At 34.3% G+C, this 22,367-nt stretch overlaps 1 protein-coding gene and 1 long non-coding RNA gene across 9 annotated transcripts in view; one reads left to right on the top strand and one right to left on the bottom strand.

Annotated features, from left to right (window-relative positions):
- LOC141495153 (protein unc-13 homolog B) overlaps window positions 1–22,367 on the bottom strand; it is a 369,137-nt gene that overhangs the window by 292,484 nt on the left and 54,286 nt on the right. For 2 of the 4 annotated variants that reach the window (XM_074196148.1, XM_074196150.1), the window contains exon 2: window positions 7,457–7,486. In XM_074196148.1, the coding sequence (XP_074052249.1) occupies window positions 7,457–7,486 (30 nt within the window). Of the gene's footprint in view, window positions 1–7,456; window positions 7,487–7,613; window positions 7,857–22,367 lie in introns of those variants that run through there. The other 2 variants (XM_074196149.1, XM_074196151.1) reach the window with 2 other exon arrangements.
- The window catches only part of LOC141495155 (uncharacterized), a 129,638-nt gene that overhangs the window by 60,784 nt on the left and 46,487 nt on the right, over window positions 1–22,367 (top strand). For 3 of the 5 annotated variants that reach the window (XR_012470674.1, XR_012470673.1, XR_012470677.1), the window contains one exon: window positions 19,858–20,346. This is a non-coding gene — a long non-coding RNA (uncharacterized LOC141495155). Of the gene's footprint in view, window positions 1–19,857; window positions 20,347–22,367 lie in introns of those variants that run through there. The other 2 variants (XR_012470676.1, XR_012470675.1) reach the window with 1 other exon arrangement.

Raw genomic sequence — 22,367 nt, 5'->3', positions numbered from 1 at the left:
TCAAGTCAAGTCAATCCACTGTGCCACCTAGCTGCTCTGGCTCATAGTTGGGAATTAATAAATACCAATTACCTAACTGAATTGTGCTTAGAGGAGATCAATCATTAGTATCAACCAAGTCACGTGACAACTAGGTGACATACTTGATAGAGAACTTGGCTTGGAGCCAAGAAGACATGAGTGCAAACCCAGTTTTAGGTTACCATGTAAATCTGGGGAAGTCACTTAACCTCTCTCAGTTTCAGTGTCCTCATCTGTGAAATGAAGATAAAAATAGTAACAACCTCACAAATAATTTTCTCTGATCATATTCTCTTATATTTTCATCTCTCTCTGCCTCATTGCTCATCAACCTCTTTATTCTTACTGTGTCCTTCTGTCCTCCTTGTTATCCAAGTTTATACCCTCTGCTCTGGCCCTGATTTTTCCCTTCGTAGTCTTGATCCCCATAGTTAATCAGTTCAGCAGTCTATTATTCTAAATTCCTTTAGCTCTTTCCCCCTTATATTACTGCCAGTCATATCACACCAAGTGGCTTTCTCCTATTCTGGAGCTGCTAAAGATACTAAAGGGAGTCATAATAATGCTGACTGAATCCATGATCAGCTCATGTTAACTAACCTCAACTGGACAGTCACCACCACAAACATAACTCTTTCATTTTTCTTTGATGTACTATCATGCACCCTAAAAAAATCAGTTTGAAACTTTTTCTTAAGCCCTAAATACCCCTCCCAAGTCAATGAGTTAGCCTAATAAAACTGAGGATATTGAGGTCATCCATAATGACCTTATCTCCCCTATATGACCTCTAACTTTTCACCTGGCTTCTCCACCTTTGCTCTAGCCTTTGAGGAAAAAAGCAATCTTTGCCTCAATTCCTAATCTGTAAAATGAACTAGAGAAAGAAATGGCAAACCACTCTAGCATCTCTGCCAAGAAAACAAAAAAAAAGGGAACAAAGAGAGTCAGACATTACTAAAAATTACTGAACAACATCATCTCATATCCCATCTCTTTTATTTGTCAAACTCTTAGAAAGTATAATCTATACTTGCTGTCTACACTTTCTCACCACACATTCACTTTTCAACCCCTTGACTTGCTTCTTGAAATTACTTGTCCATTACATGTAATAAGTCTTCCCACTGCCAACAGAATGTAGGCTTCCTAAAGAAAGGAAGTGTATACCCATAACATCAAGCATGGTATCTTACACATAGCAAGCATCTAGTAAATGCTTGTTGAATCAAGTTGAATTTGCAAATGGCATGATAATATATCAAAACCAAAAATTAACCAAAAAATTGAGATATTAAATTTACTTTCATAAGCATGTAAAAGATACTATTAAAAATAAATTTAACGAAAGTAGCAATAATTGAAAAAATCAGAACTCTTACACATGGCTAAGAAAATGAAACAGAGTAAACATATCAATAATTCCTCAAATAATTTATATTTGTATTATTCAGTAATAATCAAATCAAGAGATTTAAGTATAAAGCTGCATAAACTATAGCAGGGTTGTGCAACCTTACTTTTTTTTAGTTTTTTTTTTTCAAGGCAATGGAGTTGAGTGGCTTGCCCAAGGCCACACAGCTAGGTAATTATTAAGTGTCTGAGACTGGATTTGAGCTCAGGTACTCCTGACTCCAGGCTGGTGCTCTATCCAACCTTACTTTCAAAAGGTTTTATTGAAGCAATAGACAATATATTTTGATTTGCCATTTTAATGAGAGCTTTGTAGGTTGATTCATTGACTAAAACATTTAGTAAACCCACGGGGGGGGGGGGGTCACATAAAATCGTACTGCAGTCCACATGCGACCTGGGGCTGCATTTTGGAAAGCTCTGAACTATAACAAGATTTATGTGGAGGAAAAAAAATAGGCAAAGATATCAAGGTTGAATTAGGAGGTTCTTATTCTGTGAGACTTTGAAACATTCCATTAAAGTGGTATTCTTGATCCTGAGCAAGCAAGAAGTGAGAAAATAAATCAATAGAAAATAATAAAGATTGCTTAAAAAGAATCAAGTATATACAAAAAAATTATATTTTATCAATTCAAAGATATTAAACATTGGAGAAAAGAACCATCATTCAATAAAATCAACTAGATATTATTAAACATAAAGAAATTCCATTTAAAAAGTTAAAAGAAAGGGGCAGCTAGCTGGCACAGTGAATAAAACACCAGCTCTGAGTCAGGAAGACCTGATCAAATCTGGACTCAGACATTTAATAATTACCTAGCTGCTGGATAAGTGAGTTAACCACATTGCCGTGAAAAACAAAAATAAAAACAAAAAAGTTGAAAGAAAAATAACATTTGTCACAAATGTAAAAATGGAATTTTTAATCTGTGTAACAAATAGAAGAAATTGTTAAGAAAAAATAACAGGGTCATGTATTTAAAGTTAGAAGAGACTTCAAAGTATAGCTGGTTCAAATCCCTTGTTTTTAGAAATGAAGAATTGAGAACCAAGGAAGTTAAATAACTTCTCAAGATCATATATGCAGTATGTATAAGAGCTGAAATTTAAATATAAGTTGTCTGAATCCAGAGACAGCATTCTTTCCACTGTATCATGCTACCTCCTTCTGCTTAAAAAAGAGGGAATTTCATTATGTTAAAATTTTCAGGGGCAGCTAGGTGGTTCAGTGAATAGAGCACCAGCCCTGGAGTCAGGAGTACCTGAGTTCAAGTCCGGCCTCAGACACTTAATAATTACCTAGCTGTGAGGCCTTGGGCAAGGCACTTAACCCCATTGCCTTGCAATAAACTCAAAAAGAAATTTCAACCTCTATGCAATGAACAACATAACCCAAAAAAATGTAGATGAAGAAAAATTATGGAAAGCATATTTGAAGTAAACATAAAAAATAATGACCAAACTTCTGTGAATACTCAAAGACATGAATAGGCATTTTACTCCAATAATTTAAAGATCTCATTCAGATGAGAAATCCCTTTAGTAATCCATCTGTCTTCTTATCTCATGTAATTTTTGTTTAGATTCACCTCATAAATCTTGCATGAGGGTCCACTCAGCTTAGAGGTGCCCTTCCCCTAGCCCTCTTGATACTACCTAAAAGTAGAACACTTGAACTCACCTTCTCACCTTTTGCTTAAGTCACCTATCTCTCTGATGACATTCTTTAAGTTCCTTCTGCACAATTCTTCATAAGTTACTATCTGCTAACCTCCACTATACACTTCTCTATTGCCCATGAATTGACGCTCAACTTTAACTTATCAGATACTGGTATTACATAACTCAAAACCACATAATATCCGTGGAAGTTTAGATTGTGTGTGTGTGTGTGTGTGTGTGTGTGTGTGTGTGTGTGCGCGCACGCGTGCGCGCTTTAAGTTCAAGGAGAAGTTTGGAGTTACTAGTACAATTTCCCAAAAGCAAACCAACTCATTCACCTATTACCGGGGTCCAGTTCAATATCATTGTGCACAACCTATAAAAGATCTAGATATAAATGGAACAAGTGCATAGGTTATAAATCCAACTGCATAGAGTTGGACAACAGATATTCATCATCTACTTAGTGATGGTAGAGTGAGAGAAAAAGATTAGGAGTGTCAAATACTGCACATACTGTTAGACTTAGCTGATATGTTGGTTAGTTTTGCTGAACTTTTTTCCTCTCTCTCTCCTTTATTCTTTGTTTCAAGGAAAGATTCTTTCAGTAGAGAAGGGAGGGAGGATACATTTCTAGATGTTCACAAACTATTAATATAGTCTAGAAATTTTTCAGGAATTGAAATCAAGTTCACTGACCTATGATTCATAAACTCTACTCTCTGCACATATTTTTGAAAAGTAGGAAAATAAAAACATTAAAATCAACATAATAATATTTGTACTATCTATCCTGTAAAGTCATAGATCAAACAAGATAATGTTTCCAATTGTCTGATGGATATTTCCAAATGTATTCAACATGTCCAAAATTTATCCATTCTCTTACTTTTAACACTTAAAATAAAATGTAACATAACAATTTACATAGAACTTTCTGTTCCTCACCACAACTCCATGGTAAGTGCTACAAAAATATCGATTGTTATCCTTTGTAATCAAAGAAGACCATGACATCATAGGAATAATGGCATGATTTGCATATTATACTGATTATAGTGAGGGGAGTATACAGTTCAAATTATGGTCATTTTAAAGTTTTTTTTAAATGATGGTAGAGGTATGGCCAAACAAGGTTTTAACCTAGAGCTTTTTAACTCTGAGTCCAGTATTCTGTCCATTATACCATGCTGCCTCTTATCATGGGCATTTCTCCAACACCAATCACATTGATTTCCTTCCACTTCCTCTACTTTTTTATGGCTACCATTCTAATTCAGTTCCTCATAACCTCTCACTTGAACTATTGCAATATCCTGGCCATCCAAATCTCTCCCCTCCAATCAAAATATCCTTCATGTTGATATTCATGCAATTTTTGTAATCTTCCCAATTCATTGCTCTTATTAAAAATTTTTCGTTGGTTCTCTATCATCTTCCAAATAAATGGCTTCTTATCCTGGGCTTCAAAAGCACTCCACAGTCTGACTCTAAGCTACCTTATTAGCCTTACTCTATTATAAACACTCCCAATATAATATTCTATGTTCCAGCAAATCTGGATTACTCACTGTACCCAAACATGCAAGCATGCATACACAGAGAACTGTACATTCTTCTCATACCATTCAGATTCCCAGATTCCCGAAAACAGACTTTCCCCTCCCCTCCATGATTCAACCAAAGTACCACCCTCCTCCAAGAAACTCCTGTCTCTTTCTTGCCCCAAAATGAAAGAAATTTCTCAACTTTCTCATGGTATTTTGTACCAATTTTTCCTTTGCCTTATCTGTCTAATTAGTTTTATAGTTGTTTCTGTATATTTTATTTACCCTATCAGATTTTGTAATCTCTCTGAGCAGAAAAAAATATATCTAATTTCATCAAGGCATTTACAACATTTAGCACCATATTCTACATGGAGTTAGTATTATAGGTATTGTGTTCTAAACTGAATAAGTGCACAGTGCTTTGTGATACACAAATAGTATCTTCCCTACATTTGGAGTTTTAATTTTAAAATAATTTCAAAATGTTGCACATCCTATGGTGATAGAGGTTTTGTAGTTGTGTCATGCTTTTTTTTAAATAGCCTTTGGTATGGCACCATCTCAAAGGTTTTTTAAAACTGAAGTATGCCTATAACCTTGCTCTTGTAAGCACATGCTTACTCAACCCCTCCATGACCTTTAAGTATTAGGATTCATAGGATGGGATTATTCCTTATAGAAACTCATTTCATATTCCTCCTTACTCCTTGCCACTCTTCCCACACCAAAATAATAGTTGCAAAATGAAAACTACACTAACCAGACTATCAGAAATCCTAACCCCTGAGAAAGTAGACAGTTAATATTAAATAAAATAGCAATTTAAGACATAACAATAACTTTACCACCATCTCATCATCTAATCCCCAACTTCTTAAGTATGCATGCTACTTATCTTAGGCTGAATAATCAGTCACACATGGTTATCAGTGAATAGTCCCTGAGCACACAGCAGGTTATTTGTTTCTTTAGAAAAATCAAAAGTGATTAAAATATAAATTGAGTTTTCATTTCTTCCAACATCTCAAAGAATTTTGTGTCTGGATTGCAGTACCACTTAGGGAAGCTGAGTACTTCTTCCCCAGGAAAAAAATGAAGAGAAAATGATGACCCAATTATGTGTATTCCTCCATTTTCTCTGATTTCTGTGATTACACATGGACCAGTTCTGAGCATGCACTATGAGAGAGGGTTAAAATTATTAATCATTAAATTGTAAACATTTTGGTTAGGGAAAAAACTAACTAAAGAGTGATAGAGGGGATTAATCAATCATCATCATAGCTAGCATTTACTTGGCACCTACCATATTGTGCTAGGCAGTTAGGTGATACAATTGATACTACTGTGGAGCAGGGATCAGGAAGACTTGAGTTCTAATCTAACCTCAGATTTTTATTAATTGTGTGTCCTTGGTCAAGTCACTTAATCCATTAGGAAACTAATAGTACTGGGGCAATTAGGGCACAGTGGATAGAATGCTGGCCCTGGAGTCAGGAGAACTTGAGTTCAAACCTGACCTCAGACATTTAATACTTAACTGTATGATTTGGGACAAGTCACTTGGCCCTAATGCCTTGCAAAAAAAAAAAAGAAAAAGAAAGAAAACTAATAGTGCCTACTTTCGAGATTTGTTATAAGGATCAAATGAGATATTTATAAAGTATCTGGCACAGTAGGTGCCAAATAAATTCTAGTTGTGATGATGATGACTGCTGGGAATACAAAGAAAAAATTAATAAGTCCCTAACCACAAAGCCTTTACAATCTCTTTGTATAACGTTGGGGGGGGGGGGTGTAGGAGAGAAGGAAAGAAGAAAGGAAAGAAAGTCTATCAATTGACTGAACAAATTGCAAAAGGATAATATTGTGCCATAAGAAATAATGATAAAGAATTCAGAGGAATATGGGAAGACTTGTATGAGTTAATATAAAGGGAAAAAATAAAGAACTAGTAGGGAAAATATGCAGAATACTACAAAAAGACAAATTTTAAAATAGCATAAAAAAGTTATCTGAACTTACATTAAGTACAACAACCAATCTTAGACCCAGAAAAGACGATGAAAAGCACATCTCTCCTCTCACCAAAGAGATGTGAAGAAGGGGGAAGCTAGGTGGCACAGTGGATAGAGCATCAGCCCTGGAGTCAGGATAACCTGAGTTCAAATCCAGCCTCAGACACTTAATAATTACCTAGCTGTGTGACCTTGGGCAAGTCTCTTAACCCCATTGCCTTGGAAAAACAAACAAACAAAAACAAAAAAAGAGATGTGATGGACTATTAAGTATAGAATATTACATGCACTATTGGACTTGGTAATCATTTTGCTGACCAGTTTTACTTAAATCTTGTTATAATCTTCCTTGTTACAAAGGAGAAGACAGAGTATAAAAACCTGATATCTTATTGTCTGATCTTGCTATCTCTTATACTTTGTTTCTTCCTTAAGGATATGATTTCTCTCTCATCACATTCAATTTGGATCAATGTATACCATGGAAACAGTGAGACTGGCAGATTGACTTCTGTGGGGGGTGGGGGAGGGAAGTAAGATTAGGGGGAAAATTTCAAAACTCAAAATAAATAAAATCTTTAAGAGAAGACAGAGTATACATGGTATACAGGGAAATAGATTTTGCCAAAAACAAAAATAACAAAGTTTAAAAATAAAAGTCAATAAAATACAAACACTTGACAATATGAACCCTCTACACAGATATACTGCACACCACCTGGCCAACTCAATCTTCAAAATCAAGTTTTACTGTAAAAGAAAAGGAGGGTAATGTAAATTATGTCTTACCTGGTGAACCCTGGAATTTGGCTCTTTTAACTGCAAAAGAAAAAGGGACAGAGAGTGAGTATCGTTATCAAAGATGTGTGACATTAAACATGTAATATAGAAACAAGGTTAAAAGAGGAGTGTCTGTCATTATACAAGTCCTCACAAACAGACTTACCCAAAGGGAAAAACATGAGCAGCAAAGGATAGAAGGGAGCAGGCCCTTATGGGAGGAATTGGTTGTTACAAGAACAGACAAGAACACAATGAAGGTCAAGGGTAAAAATGGCCAGAATATTGAGAGAAGAGTGACATTACTAATCATGGACTAAAAATAGCTAAGGAAGGGGTTTGGAAATGTTATAATATAAATGTAATATAAAAAATATATCAAAATAAAAATAATATCATTAACCAATAATAATTTACTTGTAACATATGTATGTAGTTTGAAGAGCATTTAACATACATTATTTCATAATTCTAATTTACATGATCACCCTGAAAGTAACCCAGGTGGGAATAAATTAGTTCAAAAGATAAATTAATAGGAATCATATGGTTACCACTGAAGTGCTGATTTTCTAAAGCAGAGATCGAAGTATGATATTTTTCTACTCAATTTAAACTTCAATGATTCTTGATATCCTTAATGATCAAATATAAACTTCTTTAGTTGCTTTTTTTAAGGCCTTTCACATCTTGGTTTCATCCTACCTTTCCAATTTTATTGTACATTACTCCCCTTTTCACACTCAGTGGCATAGTCATAACTGCCATTCAGATATAACCACATTCTCAATGAAGCTACAGGAAGTGGAAATGGAAACTCCCAGTCTAATCTCCCTCCAGTGAAGAAGAAATATATAATGTGAACTCCCCAAGGAAGCCAGGAAGGACAAAAGCAAGAGGTGTTCACTACTTTCCTTCCTTTTTCCTCCACTATCATAACTTTTGGTGTCTGGCTTTGTTTGGAAAACATAAATTAGAAAATTGAGTATGACAATATTTTAGCTGGCAGACTCCAATCCAAGCAGTAATATTTTTTCTGACTTTTTTCAACTCAGATCAAAATATCTCAGACTCCCTTCCCCCTTTCCTCACTACAAATATATACTTCTTTTCACTCAAATACATATTAGATATATTTTATTTTTTAATTTGATATTGAAATTGGTGACTTTTTTAAACCTATAATATTCTATACACTTAAAGTTAGATTATTTGGGGAGAAGAATTTCAATATTTCTACTTCAAAAACTGGTAATTTGATCAACATATGATAAGGGCACTCCCCTGTAGTAAATACATATATAGTACCTCTCTCTGCTTGAGTGTATCTTAACTCTTTGCTGTGTAGTGAACTTTTCAGGCAATCAAACTAGGTGAACATCTTTAGCTAGGTTTGTATTTTAGACAACTGACACATAATCTTCAACCAGGCCCAAGCTTGAAGACCTTCTAACTTGGTGGTATAATAGAGTAATAGACAAAGAACTAGAAGTGACTTTAAAGGTCACCATGTTCAGTCTTTTCATTTTATAGATGAGGAAATTGAGGTTCAAAGAGAATAAATGACTTACGGTCATATAGCAAATGAGTATCTGAAGTGGGACTTGAACTGTGATCTTCCTTACTCCAGGTTCATCATTTTCTCCTCATTGCCATGCTAACCTGCTAGAGCTTTTGCAGCAATAACTCAACCTTTGAGAACCTAAGGTCATTTTCTTGTCATGATACCATAAGTATTAAGTACAAAGCAGTGCCCCTATCATTTGCTGACCAAATTACCAGTTTTTGAAGTAGAAATAACGAGATACTTCCCCACAATGAGATGTTGAAGAAAATATATTTCTCCAAGTTAACATCAAATTATTAAGCTATTTTTCCAATCTTGACTCACACTTTTCCTTTCCTATATGGTCAAAATAGATGAATTTCATCCTGTCCTTCATCATCTGCAGACTGTTTTTCTGCCATAACATTTTGTTTGCTCACATCATTAAGAAAGGTAACTTGCCTAGTAGAATACCCTATACCCAGTCAAGAGAAAGCCGAATTGAAACAGGAAATAGCTCTCACAGGATGAGTTTGAGGAATCTAGTGAAAACCCCCCACCTATTAATTAAATATTGTTTAGCCCAGCTAAACAACTTGTCCAGAAGACGAAAAGGACAGTGGATCTCTGCAGCATCAAAAGCATGATTTAACTTAATTATATATGTTCCATAGATATCTGTCAGTCTACTATTGTTCTGGATCAATGAATCTACTCTTCTTACTGATGTGGGTACCTCAGATGTATAGGGAAGGGTAATATTTTGTTGCATTATATAACTTATCAAAACCTGGATCACCCCTAATATCCTTGTACTTAATTCCAGAATGTACTATTGACTAGCTAGAAGTTAAAGACAAATCTCAACTTCTTTGATGTTCTGTTTTTTCATCTGTAAAAAGATGAATGATAGTTATTCTATCTACTTTCAGGGTTGTTATGAAGGTAGTACTTTGTAAACCTTAAAGCACTATGCAGATGTGAATTATTTTTTATCCCTATCATTAGCAATCCTCCCCAACCCCAAAGAGTTTTCAATGGGTGTAAAACCCAACAAATTTATGCTATTCAATTTCAACTGGATAACCAGTGCTACCAATTTTATTCACATTATGCTTCCTTCCTTAGCTATATCCTATTGTGTTAAGTATCACCAGTAAGCAGGAACAATGCAGATATACAACTGTCCTTTATTTCTCCAAAACTAACCTAAAATAACACACATCCCCCCCACACACATATACAAACTCTTATAAGCACTGCTAAAGACAAGTGCCAAAAGGAACAAAAGTCACTAACAGAAAGACTATTTAGATACTTAAATGGGTTTGTGATCCAATTACAATATATATTCCCTCCTCTTGTGCATATATAAATCTCTCCTTTCTTCCTCATTCTGATAATTCTTTTCTATGAACAGGAGTAAGAAGGGGAGGAAAGTAAAAAAGGAAAAGAGGCAAGAAAGAGGAAACTCCATTCACTATGCCACAACTCCTCAGTTAGTATACTTCCCCTATACATAATGCTTCATGTCTTCCTTTTTTTCCCAAGCCTCTAATCCATTCCTCCCCAGTGTGGAACAGATAACAAAAAAATTACACTCTAAATAAACCTAACATGAAAGGATTGATAATTCACTAAAGTGGTATAAATGAAAGATCTCTTAATAGAGGCCATAATTATATAGATTAAATTTCAAAAAAATTAATTTGGAATAATTTTAAGGGCCTCATGCCCCTTTCTTAACAAAACTGAGACTGATACATAATCCCATTCCTTGCCCCAATCTTATACATATTTACAAATTAGAAGGAATTGTACAGTCCCCTCATTTTACAAATGAGCAAACCAAAGGCTAAAGAGATACGACAACGTGAATTGCCCAAGGTCACAGAAATATTAAATGATAGAGCCAGACCTTGAATCCAAACTTGCTTACATCAGGACTTTCCACAGAACCACACAGCCTGCATAACCCATGGAGAAAAGAAGAAAAAAGCACCTGTGCATTTTGCTAAAGTACTTGTAAACATTTGATTAATATTTCAAGTTACCAATTAGCTTTTCTCAGCCAAGTTCAGAAAGCTCTGTAATCCAATACCTAAACAGAAAGCAACACATGCCAGGCACTGGAAAAATGTTATGAAGGGAAGGGCTGAGGAATAAACTCCTAGAAATACACTGAAAATCAGTAGTGTCACACAGCTATGAAAGTAAAAGCTGGAAGAGTCCTCTCTCATAGACTGGTGAAAAATGATCAAAAGCAGTTTTATATTAAGCTACATAAATAGTAGTCCATCAAAAAGCTTCAATTAGGAACCTATGTATCTATGTTTAAAAAAAAAAGGAGAAATGAGTATGCTTCAAATGGCTTTCAGCCAGTTAATAAATGTATTCAGCATTAAAGAAGATCAAAAGGGGCAGTTAGGTTGCACAGTGGATAGAGCACTGGCCCTGGAGTCAGGCGGACCTGAGTTCAAATCCGGCCTCAGACACTTAATACTTACTTAGCTGTGTGACCTTGGGCAAGTCACCTGAACCCATTGCCCTGCAAAAACCCAAAAGAGCAAACAAACAAAAGAAGATCAAAGCAGATTTCTGAAAACAAAGCTATGTGAGGACCCAAGAGATTACATTCTTCTTTTTTGTTCTTTTTCTTTTCTTTCTTTCTTTTTTTTTAGATTTTACAAGGCAATGGGGTTAAGTGGCTTGCCCAAGGCCACACGACTAGGTAATTATTAAGTGTCTGAGGCCACATTTGAACTCAGGTACTCCTTACTCCAAGGCCAGTGCTCTATCCACTGCGCCACCTAGCCACCCCAAGAGATTACATTCTTACCCAATAAATAAATCCAAGACAGAGCTCAAATCCAGCTCTTCTGAAAAGCCTTTTTCCTTCCCCCCCCACCATGTCAGCTTAAGGGGATGTCTCACTTCCTCTGAACTAATTTAACAGTAAATGCCTTGGGGCAACTAGGTGGCTCAGTGGATAGAGCACTGGCCCTGGACTCAGGAGTATCTGAGTTCAAATCTGGCCTCAGACACTTAATAATTACCTAGCTGTGTGGCCTTGGGCAAGACACTTAACTCCATTTGCCTTGCAAAAACCTAAAAAACAAAAAACAAACAAACAAAAAACAATAAGTGCCTTTTTATAATGTAATTCAAATGCCAATGAATTATACATACTATGTAACATCTATTGTTGACAGATCTTTTTCATTGCTCATCTGTTATTTTCATCCCAATTTTATATTAGATTTTCTGTCTTCTCTTCTTCAAAACATTTAGTACCTCAGAAATTGTCTCTTCCACTGAGGGGAAAAAAAAAGACTGTTTTGCAAATGCTGAAGATAAGCTTTGAATGCAGGATTACAGACTTCCAATGGGTACTTGTTGAATGAGTAGCAGTCACATCATATTTATATGAATTAATGAATGAATGAGAGAGTTGAAGAAGGAATGGTAATATTTCTCAGTAGATATTCAAGCAGAATATAGTTCAAACCACATTATGAAGGACCTTGAAACCAGGAATATTAGAACATTATTTAGAATGTAAAGGAGAGCCATGGGAGGTTTGTTTATTTTTAAACAAGAAAGTAATGATGAAATTGTTATTTTAACAAGATAAAGAGGGAAAAGAGGAACCCATTTAAAAGATCATTATAACAAACCAAGCAAAAGGAGATGATACCCTAGAGTAGGGAAGGAAAAGAAAACATTAAGGTGAGACATTTTAGATAAAAGCATTTATTGCTTTTGAAGGAAGAAATTTTGATTTGGCATGACATATGGAACATAAGAGGAACTCATCAAAGATAATTGAGGTTATAAATATGGAATCAGTAGTACTGATAAAAATAGGAAAGTTAAGAGAAGGAACAAATTTGGGGGTGGGGTGCTATGAAGATGGTTCATTAATTGGGTATTAAACATGTTTGAGTTAAGGCAACAATGGGAAGGCCAAATAGAAAATTCTAGTAACCAGACACATATAACAAAGACCCTGATGTCATGGTCTTCTTCAAAAATAAAAGATACATATCATCAACATTTTGGTAACTATTTTCTCTGTAATTCCCTTTGTAATCCTAGACATTTTATTTTATGCATTTAAAAACCTTATTCTGACAAAGGGTTTCTTCACCAGACTGCCACTAGAACTAACAACTCCTGCTCTATGAGGAAGAACTGCCCAAAATGAGTAAATGTTCAACTGGTCAGAACCTTCCCCACAATTACATCCCCACAGTTGGCTTACCTAGTTCTAATTCTGGGCCAATTCTAGGGCTACAATTCTGTATATCAATTAACCTGGAAATTAATTCTGACTTCGATGAACTCCCAACTTGCTCTCTATTTCAGAATCTTTGGGGGAAATATGTATTTCTAGCACAAAGACAATGAAGCAACAGTCTTTTCCTAAACGTCTACTCTGGGTTAGTTGCTAAGATACAAAGACAAAATAAGTGGTTCAGGTCCACTGTTGGCTGGTCACTGGGTCTACTTAGGACTGAAATTTCCTATTATCCTAACAGGGGATCACAACCACAAAACAGCCTTAAAATTACCCCTATTTCCTCTTTCTTTTTAACCAGGTCTAAGGCTGTGTCAAAAATGAATAACTATCCCAAATACTGTAGAAAGAAAGAAATTGGGCCAGGAGACAAACTGCTAGTTAGTCCTCTCTATTCTCTTCACTTGGCATATGTGGTTTTTTAAAATGGAGTCAAAATTGCCTCTCTAAATGGTTGTTACTCCCATCAAATCAAATGTGAATCTTCTTTCCTAGTTTAGGACACTAATTTTTTTTTTTTAGGTTTTTGTAAGGCAAATGGGGTTAAGTGGCTTGCCCAAGGCCACACCGCTAGGAAATTATTAAGTGTCTGAGACTGGATTTGAACCCAGGTAGTCCTGACTCCAGGGCCAGTGCTTTATCCACTGCGCCACCTAGCCGCCCCCAGGACACTAATTTTTAAACTCCAAAGTTATTGTGAAATAGATCCATAGACATCAGACACCCAAAGATTTTATAACTTGTTTGTCATCCCCAATCTCCCTCTTGAGTAACTCAATTTTTATCTTCATGTGTACTTCCTTACCCTTGGTCCTACTGAAGTTTTCTGTTCAGGAAATCAAGCCAAGGTCAAAGAGGAGGAGGCCATCAATCCTCAAGACCATTACCTCCACAAATGGTGAAATGCAGTGGATGTTTTAAGATCCTAAGTTTCACTTTTAAAGAGGAACAGGGTGAAAGGAGACAGAATAAATAAATGGAGATGGGGATGAAGGGATGGAAGATGGAGGGAAATACAGTTAGCAATAATAACTACTAGAAAAAATACTGAAACAAGTTTCTCTGATAAAGATCTCATTTCTCAAACATAGAGAACTGAGTCAAATTTATAAAAAAAGCTACAATTGATAAATGATCAAAAGTTATGAATAGTTTTCAGATAGTTATCGATTCTATGGCCATAAAAAAATAAAAATTAACTTTCTGATGATTAGAGAAACGCAAATTAGAACAATTCTAAGGTACTATCTTATACCTATTAGATTGGTTAATAGGATAGAAAGTGGAAATCACAAATGTTGGAGGGGATGTTAGGGAAAAATTAGACATTAATGCACTGTTCGAGGAATTGTAAAATGATTCAACAATTCTGTAGAGCATTCAGAACTATGCCCAAAAGGCTTTAAAACTATGCCTAACCTTTGATCTAGCAAAGCCACTTAACACCAGATCTATATGCCAATAGAAATGAAAAACAAGGGAGGAAATGCCCTCTATGTCCAAGGATATTTATAGCAAGTCTTTTATAGTAGCAAGGAACTGGAAATTGAGTGCATACCCATTAGTTGGGGAATGAATGAACAAATTGTGATATGTGATTATGATAGAATGCTATTCTATTATAAGAAATTATGAATAGAAAGCTCACAGTAAAAGCTGTAAAGACTAACAAAGTAAAATGTACTGTGTACAAAGTAACAGCAATATGGAAGAATGGTTCAGGTGTGAATGACTTACCTTTTCTCAGCAAAGCTGTGACCCAAAACAACTCTGAAGGATTATGATAAAGAATACTATCCATTCCTAAAGACAGAGCTGATGGTCCCCAAAAACAGATTAAAGCTTCCCTTTTTTCATTTTATTTTTCTTGATGTTTCTCTTTTTTGTGTGGGGGGAAGCTGATTATATTTACTTTCCCAACATGATTATTATAGGATGTGGTTCATTACTACATATTTTTAACCTATATCAAATGACTTGGTTGCTCAATGAGGGGAAATCGGGTGAAGAGAAGGGAGAGAATTTGGAATTCAGAGTTTTTAAAATAAATGTTAAATTTATTTTACATATAACTGGGGGAAAATAAAATAAAATTTTTTAAAAAGATCCTAAGTTTCCACAGAGCTATGTAGTAGCTAGACAGGATTTCCCAACAATCAAATCTGTCAGAAAACTGAACAGAGTGCCACATAAGGAATTGTCATGGTTAAACCACTGCTATAGGAAGATCACTTTGACAGCTGAGTGGAGAATGGACTAGAATGGATACAGACTTCAGGCAGGGTAACCAACAAAGAGACTATTTCAAAATTCCAGGTGATAGGTGATGAGGACTTGTACTAGTGTGAGTGGCAGCAGCAGAGAAGAAAGGGGAAGGATATGTGAGAGATATTACAAAGGTAAAAATTGAGAGACCTCGGTAACAGATTGAATATAGTGGAGTAAGAGAAAGAGAATTGCTTTTCTCTTCACTGAAAGAAGAGTAAAAGAACTTCCAAAACATACTGATATAGTACAACCATTTTAGCAACATTTGCTGTAGTAACAAAAACTAGGAAAAGTAGTGTTTTTCAGTTGCGAAATGGCTGGTATATAGTGGCATATAAGCAGAAAAAGATATTCCACTGACACAAAGACTGACAAATATGAGGAATTCAAGGAATTCCAGAGTCTCAAGAGACTTGATGGACAGATGTAGAGAAAAGAAAGTCGAATCAGATGAACAACACAAATGCCAAAATAATATAATTGAAGACCACACTAAAAGACAACAAAAATCAAAGCAACTGAAATAAACACTAGTGGCTGTTAATAATTCATCTTACAACATATTATCTTCTTCATAGAAAGGGTAATGGACCATGGCTATGCTTTATTATCTATCAGTTTTTCTTAAATATTCTGCTTTCTTTGTTTAAAAGGAAAGAATCAGGTATGACAATCAAAATACATTAATAAAATATATTTTAAAAGACATTAAATAGACAGAAAGAAGGTGACATTTACAGTCCAGGGACTTGGAAGAACAAATGGAAATATATCACGTTAGAAATAAGAAGCACAGGGGCATTAATCAATCAATGTATAAGCATTTATTAAGTACCTTCTATATATCAGACACTAACTCAAAGACAAAACTGAAACATTCTGCCCTTGGAATATATTTTATTAGGGAAAGCACACAAACACAATTAAAACAGGATAAATTGAGGGGGGCTCTAGCAGTTAACAGGATCTGGTATGCTTTTATGCAGAAGGTTGTTCCTTGACCAGACTTTTGAAGAAATTCTACACATAAACTTTTATAGCTGACAATAACCATGACATCCAGGACAACTATTTCATTTAACTGCCAAACTAATATTCCAAAAGCATAAATTCAAACATACCATTCCCTTTCTCAAGGTGCTCAAAGTATTGCTTACTGCCTTAAGAATAAAATACAAGGCCCTTGAACACTTTAAATCCATTACCATCTGATTCCAACCTATCTTTCCAGATTTATTCCTTTTCATGTACTTTATAGTCCCACTAAACTGTTTCCTTGCTGTCTCTCAGACATGAATTATTATTGTTCATCTCTATATCTTTGCATGGGTCTCCCCATGCCTGGTATGTGCCCCTTTCTCCCTGATGCCTCTTATAAACTCCTTTAAAACTCAGTTCACAAGCTACCTCCCACATGAGGTCATGCCTGATTTCTCCAACCTATAAGAAATTCCTCCTCCCTGAATTTATTTTTATGCATAACTGATATCTATTTTTGAAGATTTGTGCTGTTCCCCCAAAAAGAATGAAAATTCTTCTAATGGAGAAATAGTTATTTTTGTCTTATATCCTAGCTTCTAGCATCTATGTGTCTGGCACATTGCAGGCACTTAAATGCTTTTTGATTGACTGATCCTAATTTTTTTGAATATTTTCTTTTCCCCAATTACATGTAAAAACAATTTTAACATTCATTTTTTTAAATTTGGAATTTCAAATTTTCTCTCCCTCCTTTCCTCCCTCCCTGAGACAATAAGCAATTTGATATGTTATACATTTGCAATCATGCAAAATATATTTCCATATTAGGTATGTTGTGAAAGAAAACACATACAAAAAAAACTGAAAAATAGTATGCTTTGATCTACACATTCCTTAGAGATACATAGCATTTTTCATCATGGGTCCTTTGGAATTGTCTTGGATCACTGCACTATGAAAACAGCTAAGTCATTCAGTTGTTCAGCATCCAGTATTGTTACTGTGTACAATGTCTGCCCATTTCACTTTGCATCAGTTCTTGTAAGTCTTTCTAGGTTTTTCTGAAAATATCTTGCTCATCATTTCTCACAGCACATGAGTATTCCATTACAAACACATACCACAATTTGTTCAGTCATTCCCTAATTGATGGGTATACTTCAATCTCTAACTCTTTGCAACCACAAAAAGAGCTGCTACATCTATTTTTTGGTATAAATTTTGTACAAATTTGCACCTTTTCTCTTTTTTTAAAAAAAATCTCTTTGGGATACAGACTTAGTAGTGGTATTGTTGGAGTAAAGGGTATACACAGGTTTATAGCTCTTTGGGCATAGATCCAAATTGCTCTCCAAAATAGCTAGATCAGTTCACAAATCCACCAATAGTGCATTAATATCCCAGTTTAACAACATTATCTCCAACATTTGTTACTTTCCTTTTCTGTCAAATTAGTCGAACTGCTAGATGTGAGGTTTGCTTTGTTATTAATTTTTTTAATTTAATTTTTAATTTTAGAATAAAACAATAATTCCATAACAGAGTATAATAAAAAGATGATGGTTCAAGAAGCTGCAAATCTACAATGCACAACTTGTTATTCTTTTCAAATATACGATAAAATTATTGTATAAATTTCTGTTTTTGCTTTTTTCCTTGCCTCCTGTACCCCCCACGCTAGTGCTAGCTACCATTAGACATAAATGTCTACATATACATAAATGTGTATACATAAAACTATTCAATACACATTTCTATTTATCAGTTCTTTCCGTGGATACAGATAGCATCTTTCTTCATATGTCCTTTACAGTTACTATGGTATTTATAATCGTCAAAATAATTTATTCACTCAAAGTAATTCTAAAACAACGTAATGCTACTATATATAAAATGTTCTCTTGGTTCTGCTGTTTTCACTCTTCATTATTTCATGTAAATCTTTCCATGTTTTTCTAAAATCACTTACCTCATCATTTCTTATAGCATAGTAGTATTCCACCACAATTACATATCAAACTTGTTCACCCATTTCCCCAACTGATAAGCAACCCTGCAATTTCCAGTCCTTTGCCACCACAAAGAGAGTTAATGAAAACATTTGCAGCATATAGATTATATCCTTTTTCCCTAATCATCTATGGCTATAGACCAAGTAGCGGTATCACCCTCAAAGGGTCTTGAGAAGTTAATAGCTCTCTGGGTACAATTCCTGGTTACTCTCCAAAATGGTTAAATCATTTTACAATTCTACCAACAATGAATTAATGTCCCAATTTTTCCACACACTCTCCAGCATTTGTCACTTTCCCCCTTCTATCACTGTAGTAAATCTGATAAGATATAAAATGATATCTCAAGGTTGTTTTAATATACATTTCTCTAATCAATAATGATTTAGAGCATTTTTTTGACTGTTGTTTTGATTTCTTCATTGGAAAACTGCCTGTTCATATCCTTTGATCATTTATCAATTGGGGAATGATTCATTTTGTAAAAGTTCTTTACATACTTATAATGTGAAATCTTTATCTAATAAATTGTCTATAAAATTTTTTCCTCTCTTTTCTACTATTCTTCTAATCTTGGTTATATAAAACCTTTTTAATTTAATGTAACTGAAAGTATCCATTATATGCCTAATTTTCTACTCTATCTTTGGTTTATTCATAAATTACTCACCTCTCCAGAAGTCTAAAAAAGTAACATGTTCCATGTTCTTCTAATTTTCTTGTACATTTTCTTTATATCTAGGTCACATATATATTTTGACCTTATCTTGGTAAATGGCATGACATAATAGTCCATGCCCTGTTTCTACTACACTACTTTCCAGTTTCCCCAACAATTCTTTTAAATAATGAATTTTTATTCCAAAATCTTAAGTCTTTATAGTTGTCAAATATTAGGTAATTGTGTTTGTTTGCTGCTATCAATTTTATGATTAGTCTACTGAGCTACTTTTCTACTTCTTAGTCAATACTAGATAATTTTGATAATCATTGTCTTATAGCTTAAGATCTGGTACTGCTAAGCCTCCTTCCTTTAGACTTTTTTTTCAATATTTCCTTTGATATTCTTAATTTTTTTGTTTTTCCAAATGAATTTTGCTATTTTTTCTAATTCAGTAAAATAATTTTAGGGGTAATTTAATAGAGATAGAGTTGATATATAAATTTGTTGGGGTTAAATTATCATTTTTACTATATTGGTCCTGCCTATCCATGAACAATTATTATTTTTCCAATTATTTAAATCTTTTTTTATCTGTATAAAAAGTTTTTAATAATTTTATTCTTGGGTTTGTTTTGGCAGATTTAATCCTAGGTATTTTACACTGTCTAGAAGGCGGGGAGAAGCCCAACAAAGGAAGATGTCTATAGAACACTTTGGGTGACTGGAATTTGTCTAAACATAACAAGCTCTCAACAATCAGAAGAGACTTCAACTTTGACTTCTTTTCTAGCCCAGGTACCTGCCATACACAGATAACCTTAAATACTATTATCTTCTCAAATGTGAATATGAGCTTCAAACTGGTTCTTGGCATCAATCTAGAAATGGAATTACAGAAAGAAAACTTTCAATTACCCTGACCCTAGAAAGGCAAACCAGAAACGTAACTCCCATTCTTACAAGATACCTGCTAATTTAAAAATAAAAAAGACATAATGGGAATGGGGAGATCAACTACTTCCATCCCTGGTTACTTATTCTTCCCTCTTCAGGGAGAGAACTTCAAAGAATACTAGTTAAGACTTTCAAATTAGATATCCTATTACAGATATTAAGTAATAAAGCCCCTCCAACTTATTTCTCTTTTCTCAAAATTGTTGTGGAACTTAGATTTACTAAATAACAGTATTTAATTGTATAAGATTATATAATGACTGAGTCTCTAATATTTGAGGACATCATACTAATATATTTATATATTATATATAAATATGAAATATTTATATATTATACTATACATAGTATAGTATATATAGTATATACATATACATAGTATAGTATATACATAGACTCTTTATCCCTATAAGATTAAAAAATTCATAAGACTACATATAGTATAATATAGAGAGAGACTTTTTATCCCTATAAGATTAAGTGATTCATGAAGGCAGTCATCGTGCAAAAATTTTTCATTCTAATACTTCACCCCATATTGTCTAATAGCTATAGATGAGAAGAGAAAATTATACATATTAGGTTGGATATGTCACATTATTTCCCACAAATCAATCTAGCTTCTACAAAACCTGACTGTGGCCTCTAATTACTATATGTTAAAAAAAAAAAAAGAATGTCTACTTAAAAGATGGAAACTATACTGGAAAGAAAGTTTTTTGAATCTATTACCACTGACTTCAAATAATAATGATCCAAGACAATCCCAAAGGGCTAATGTTGAAGCATACTATCTACTTCTAGAGAAAGAACTGATGTTAATTGAATATAGACTAAAGCATGCTTTTTAAAAAGAAGTATAACATGCAAGATAGTATATAATATATTGGATATATATTATATACAATAAATATATTAATTAATCATATATTAAAATACTTTTTAGCTTTTTAGCTTTTCAAGCTAAAGGTCAAATTTTAATTAAAAGACAAATGTATTATATAGCCTATACCAGATCACTTTCTGTCAGGGGGAGGGAGAAAAATGTGTAACTCAAAACCTCGCAAAAAATGACTGTTGGTGGCAGCTAGTGGCTTAATGGATAGCACACCAACTTCAAGTCATGAGAACCTGAGTTCAAATTCAACCTCAGATACTTAATACTTACTTAATTCAGTGACCTTGGGTAAGTCACTTAACCCTATTGCCTTGCAAAACCAAAAACAAACAAAAAGTGATTGTTGAAAATTATCATTGTATATAGTTGGAAAAATAGATTAAATAGCTTTTAAAAAATTTAAAAAGAAAAATGCATATTGCTATATGTTATATAGCATTTATATACCTCTCTTTTAATTTCAGTTATATAATGTATAGATACATATATTTATATATAAACAAATATAGATATGGGCAGCTAGGTAGATAAAAGCACTGACCTTGGAATCAGGAGGTATGAATCTAGTCTCAGACATTTGACACTTACTATCTGTATGACCCTGGGCAAGTCACTAAACCCTAATTGTCTTGCATTCAGGGTCATCTCTAGTCATCTTGATTCATATCTGGCCACTGGAACCAGATGACTCTGAAGTGAGACTGGTGACTTAGCACATCACCCCCCCATTCAAATCCAATTCATGTGTTTGGATGTCCTCCTCTTCAAGAATGAAGAACAAACTCATCACATATAGATATATGTGGGATGTATATGTCTATTTTATAAACCACATATATGTTTGCATACACACATATATGTACATTCACACCCTATAATTTGAGGAAGGACAATAATACCAAATAGGGGAATCATATGGCATATGAGTTGGACCTTAAAAGAAAGCAGGAGTTATAAGAAACAGAAATGAAGTGACCAGTCATTCTAGGCACTTAGCAGTAAGCATGGTCAGACTACATAAAATGCACAAATAAAAGAGGGGAAAGGAATAGAAAGAGAAAGAGAGAAGAGTATGACTAAAGAGGGATAGAGAAGGGGGGGAGGAAGAAGTAGGGAGGGATAAGGTAAGATAACCAAGAAAGAGCTCTAAGGAATATCCACTACTTGGGGACAAGAAATAGACAGTGATTCATCAAAGGAATGGTCATAGGTAGGAAGGGAAAGTAGAAAGTAGTATGTTGAAAACTCAGTAAGGAGAAATTGCCGAGGAACAGATAATCAATAGCGCCATAAGCTA

The sequence above is a fragment of the Macrotis lagotis genome, chromosome 8, assembly GCF_037893015.1.
Source record: "Macrotis lagotis isolate mMagLag1 chromosome 8, bilby.v1.9.chrom.fasta, whole genome shotgun sequence".
NCBI classification, from domain to species: Eukaryota; Metazoa; Chordata; class Mammalia; order Peramelemorphia; family Peramelidae; genus Macrotis; species Macrotis lagotis.
The sequence above is the reverse complement of the archived record's forward strand: the minus strand, read 5'-3'. Positions and strand labels throughout refer to the sequence as shown.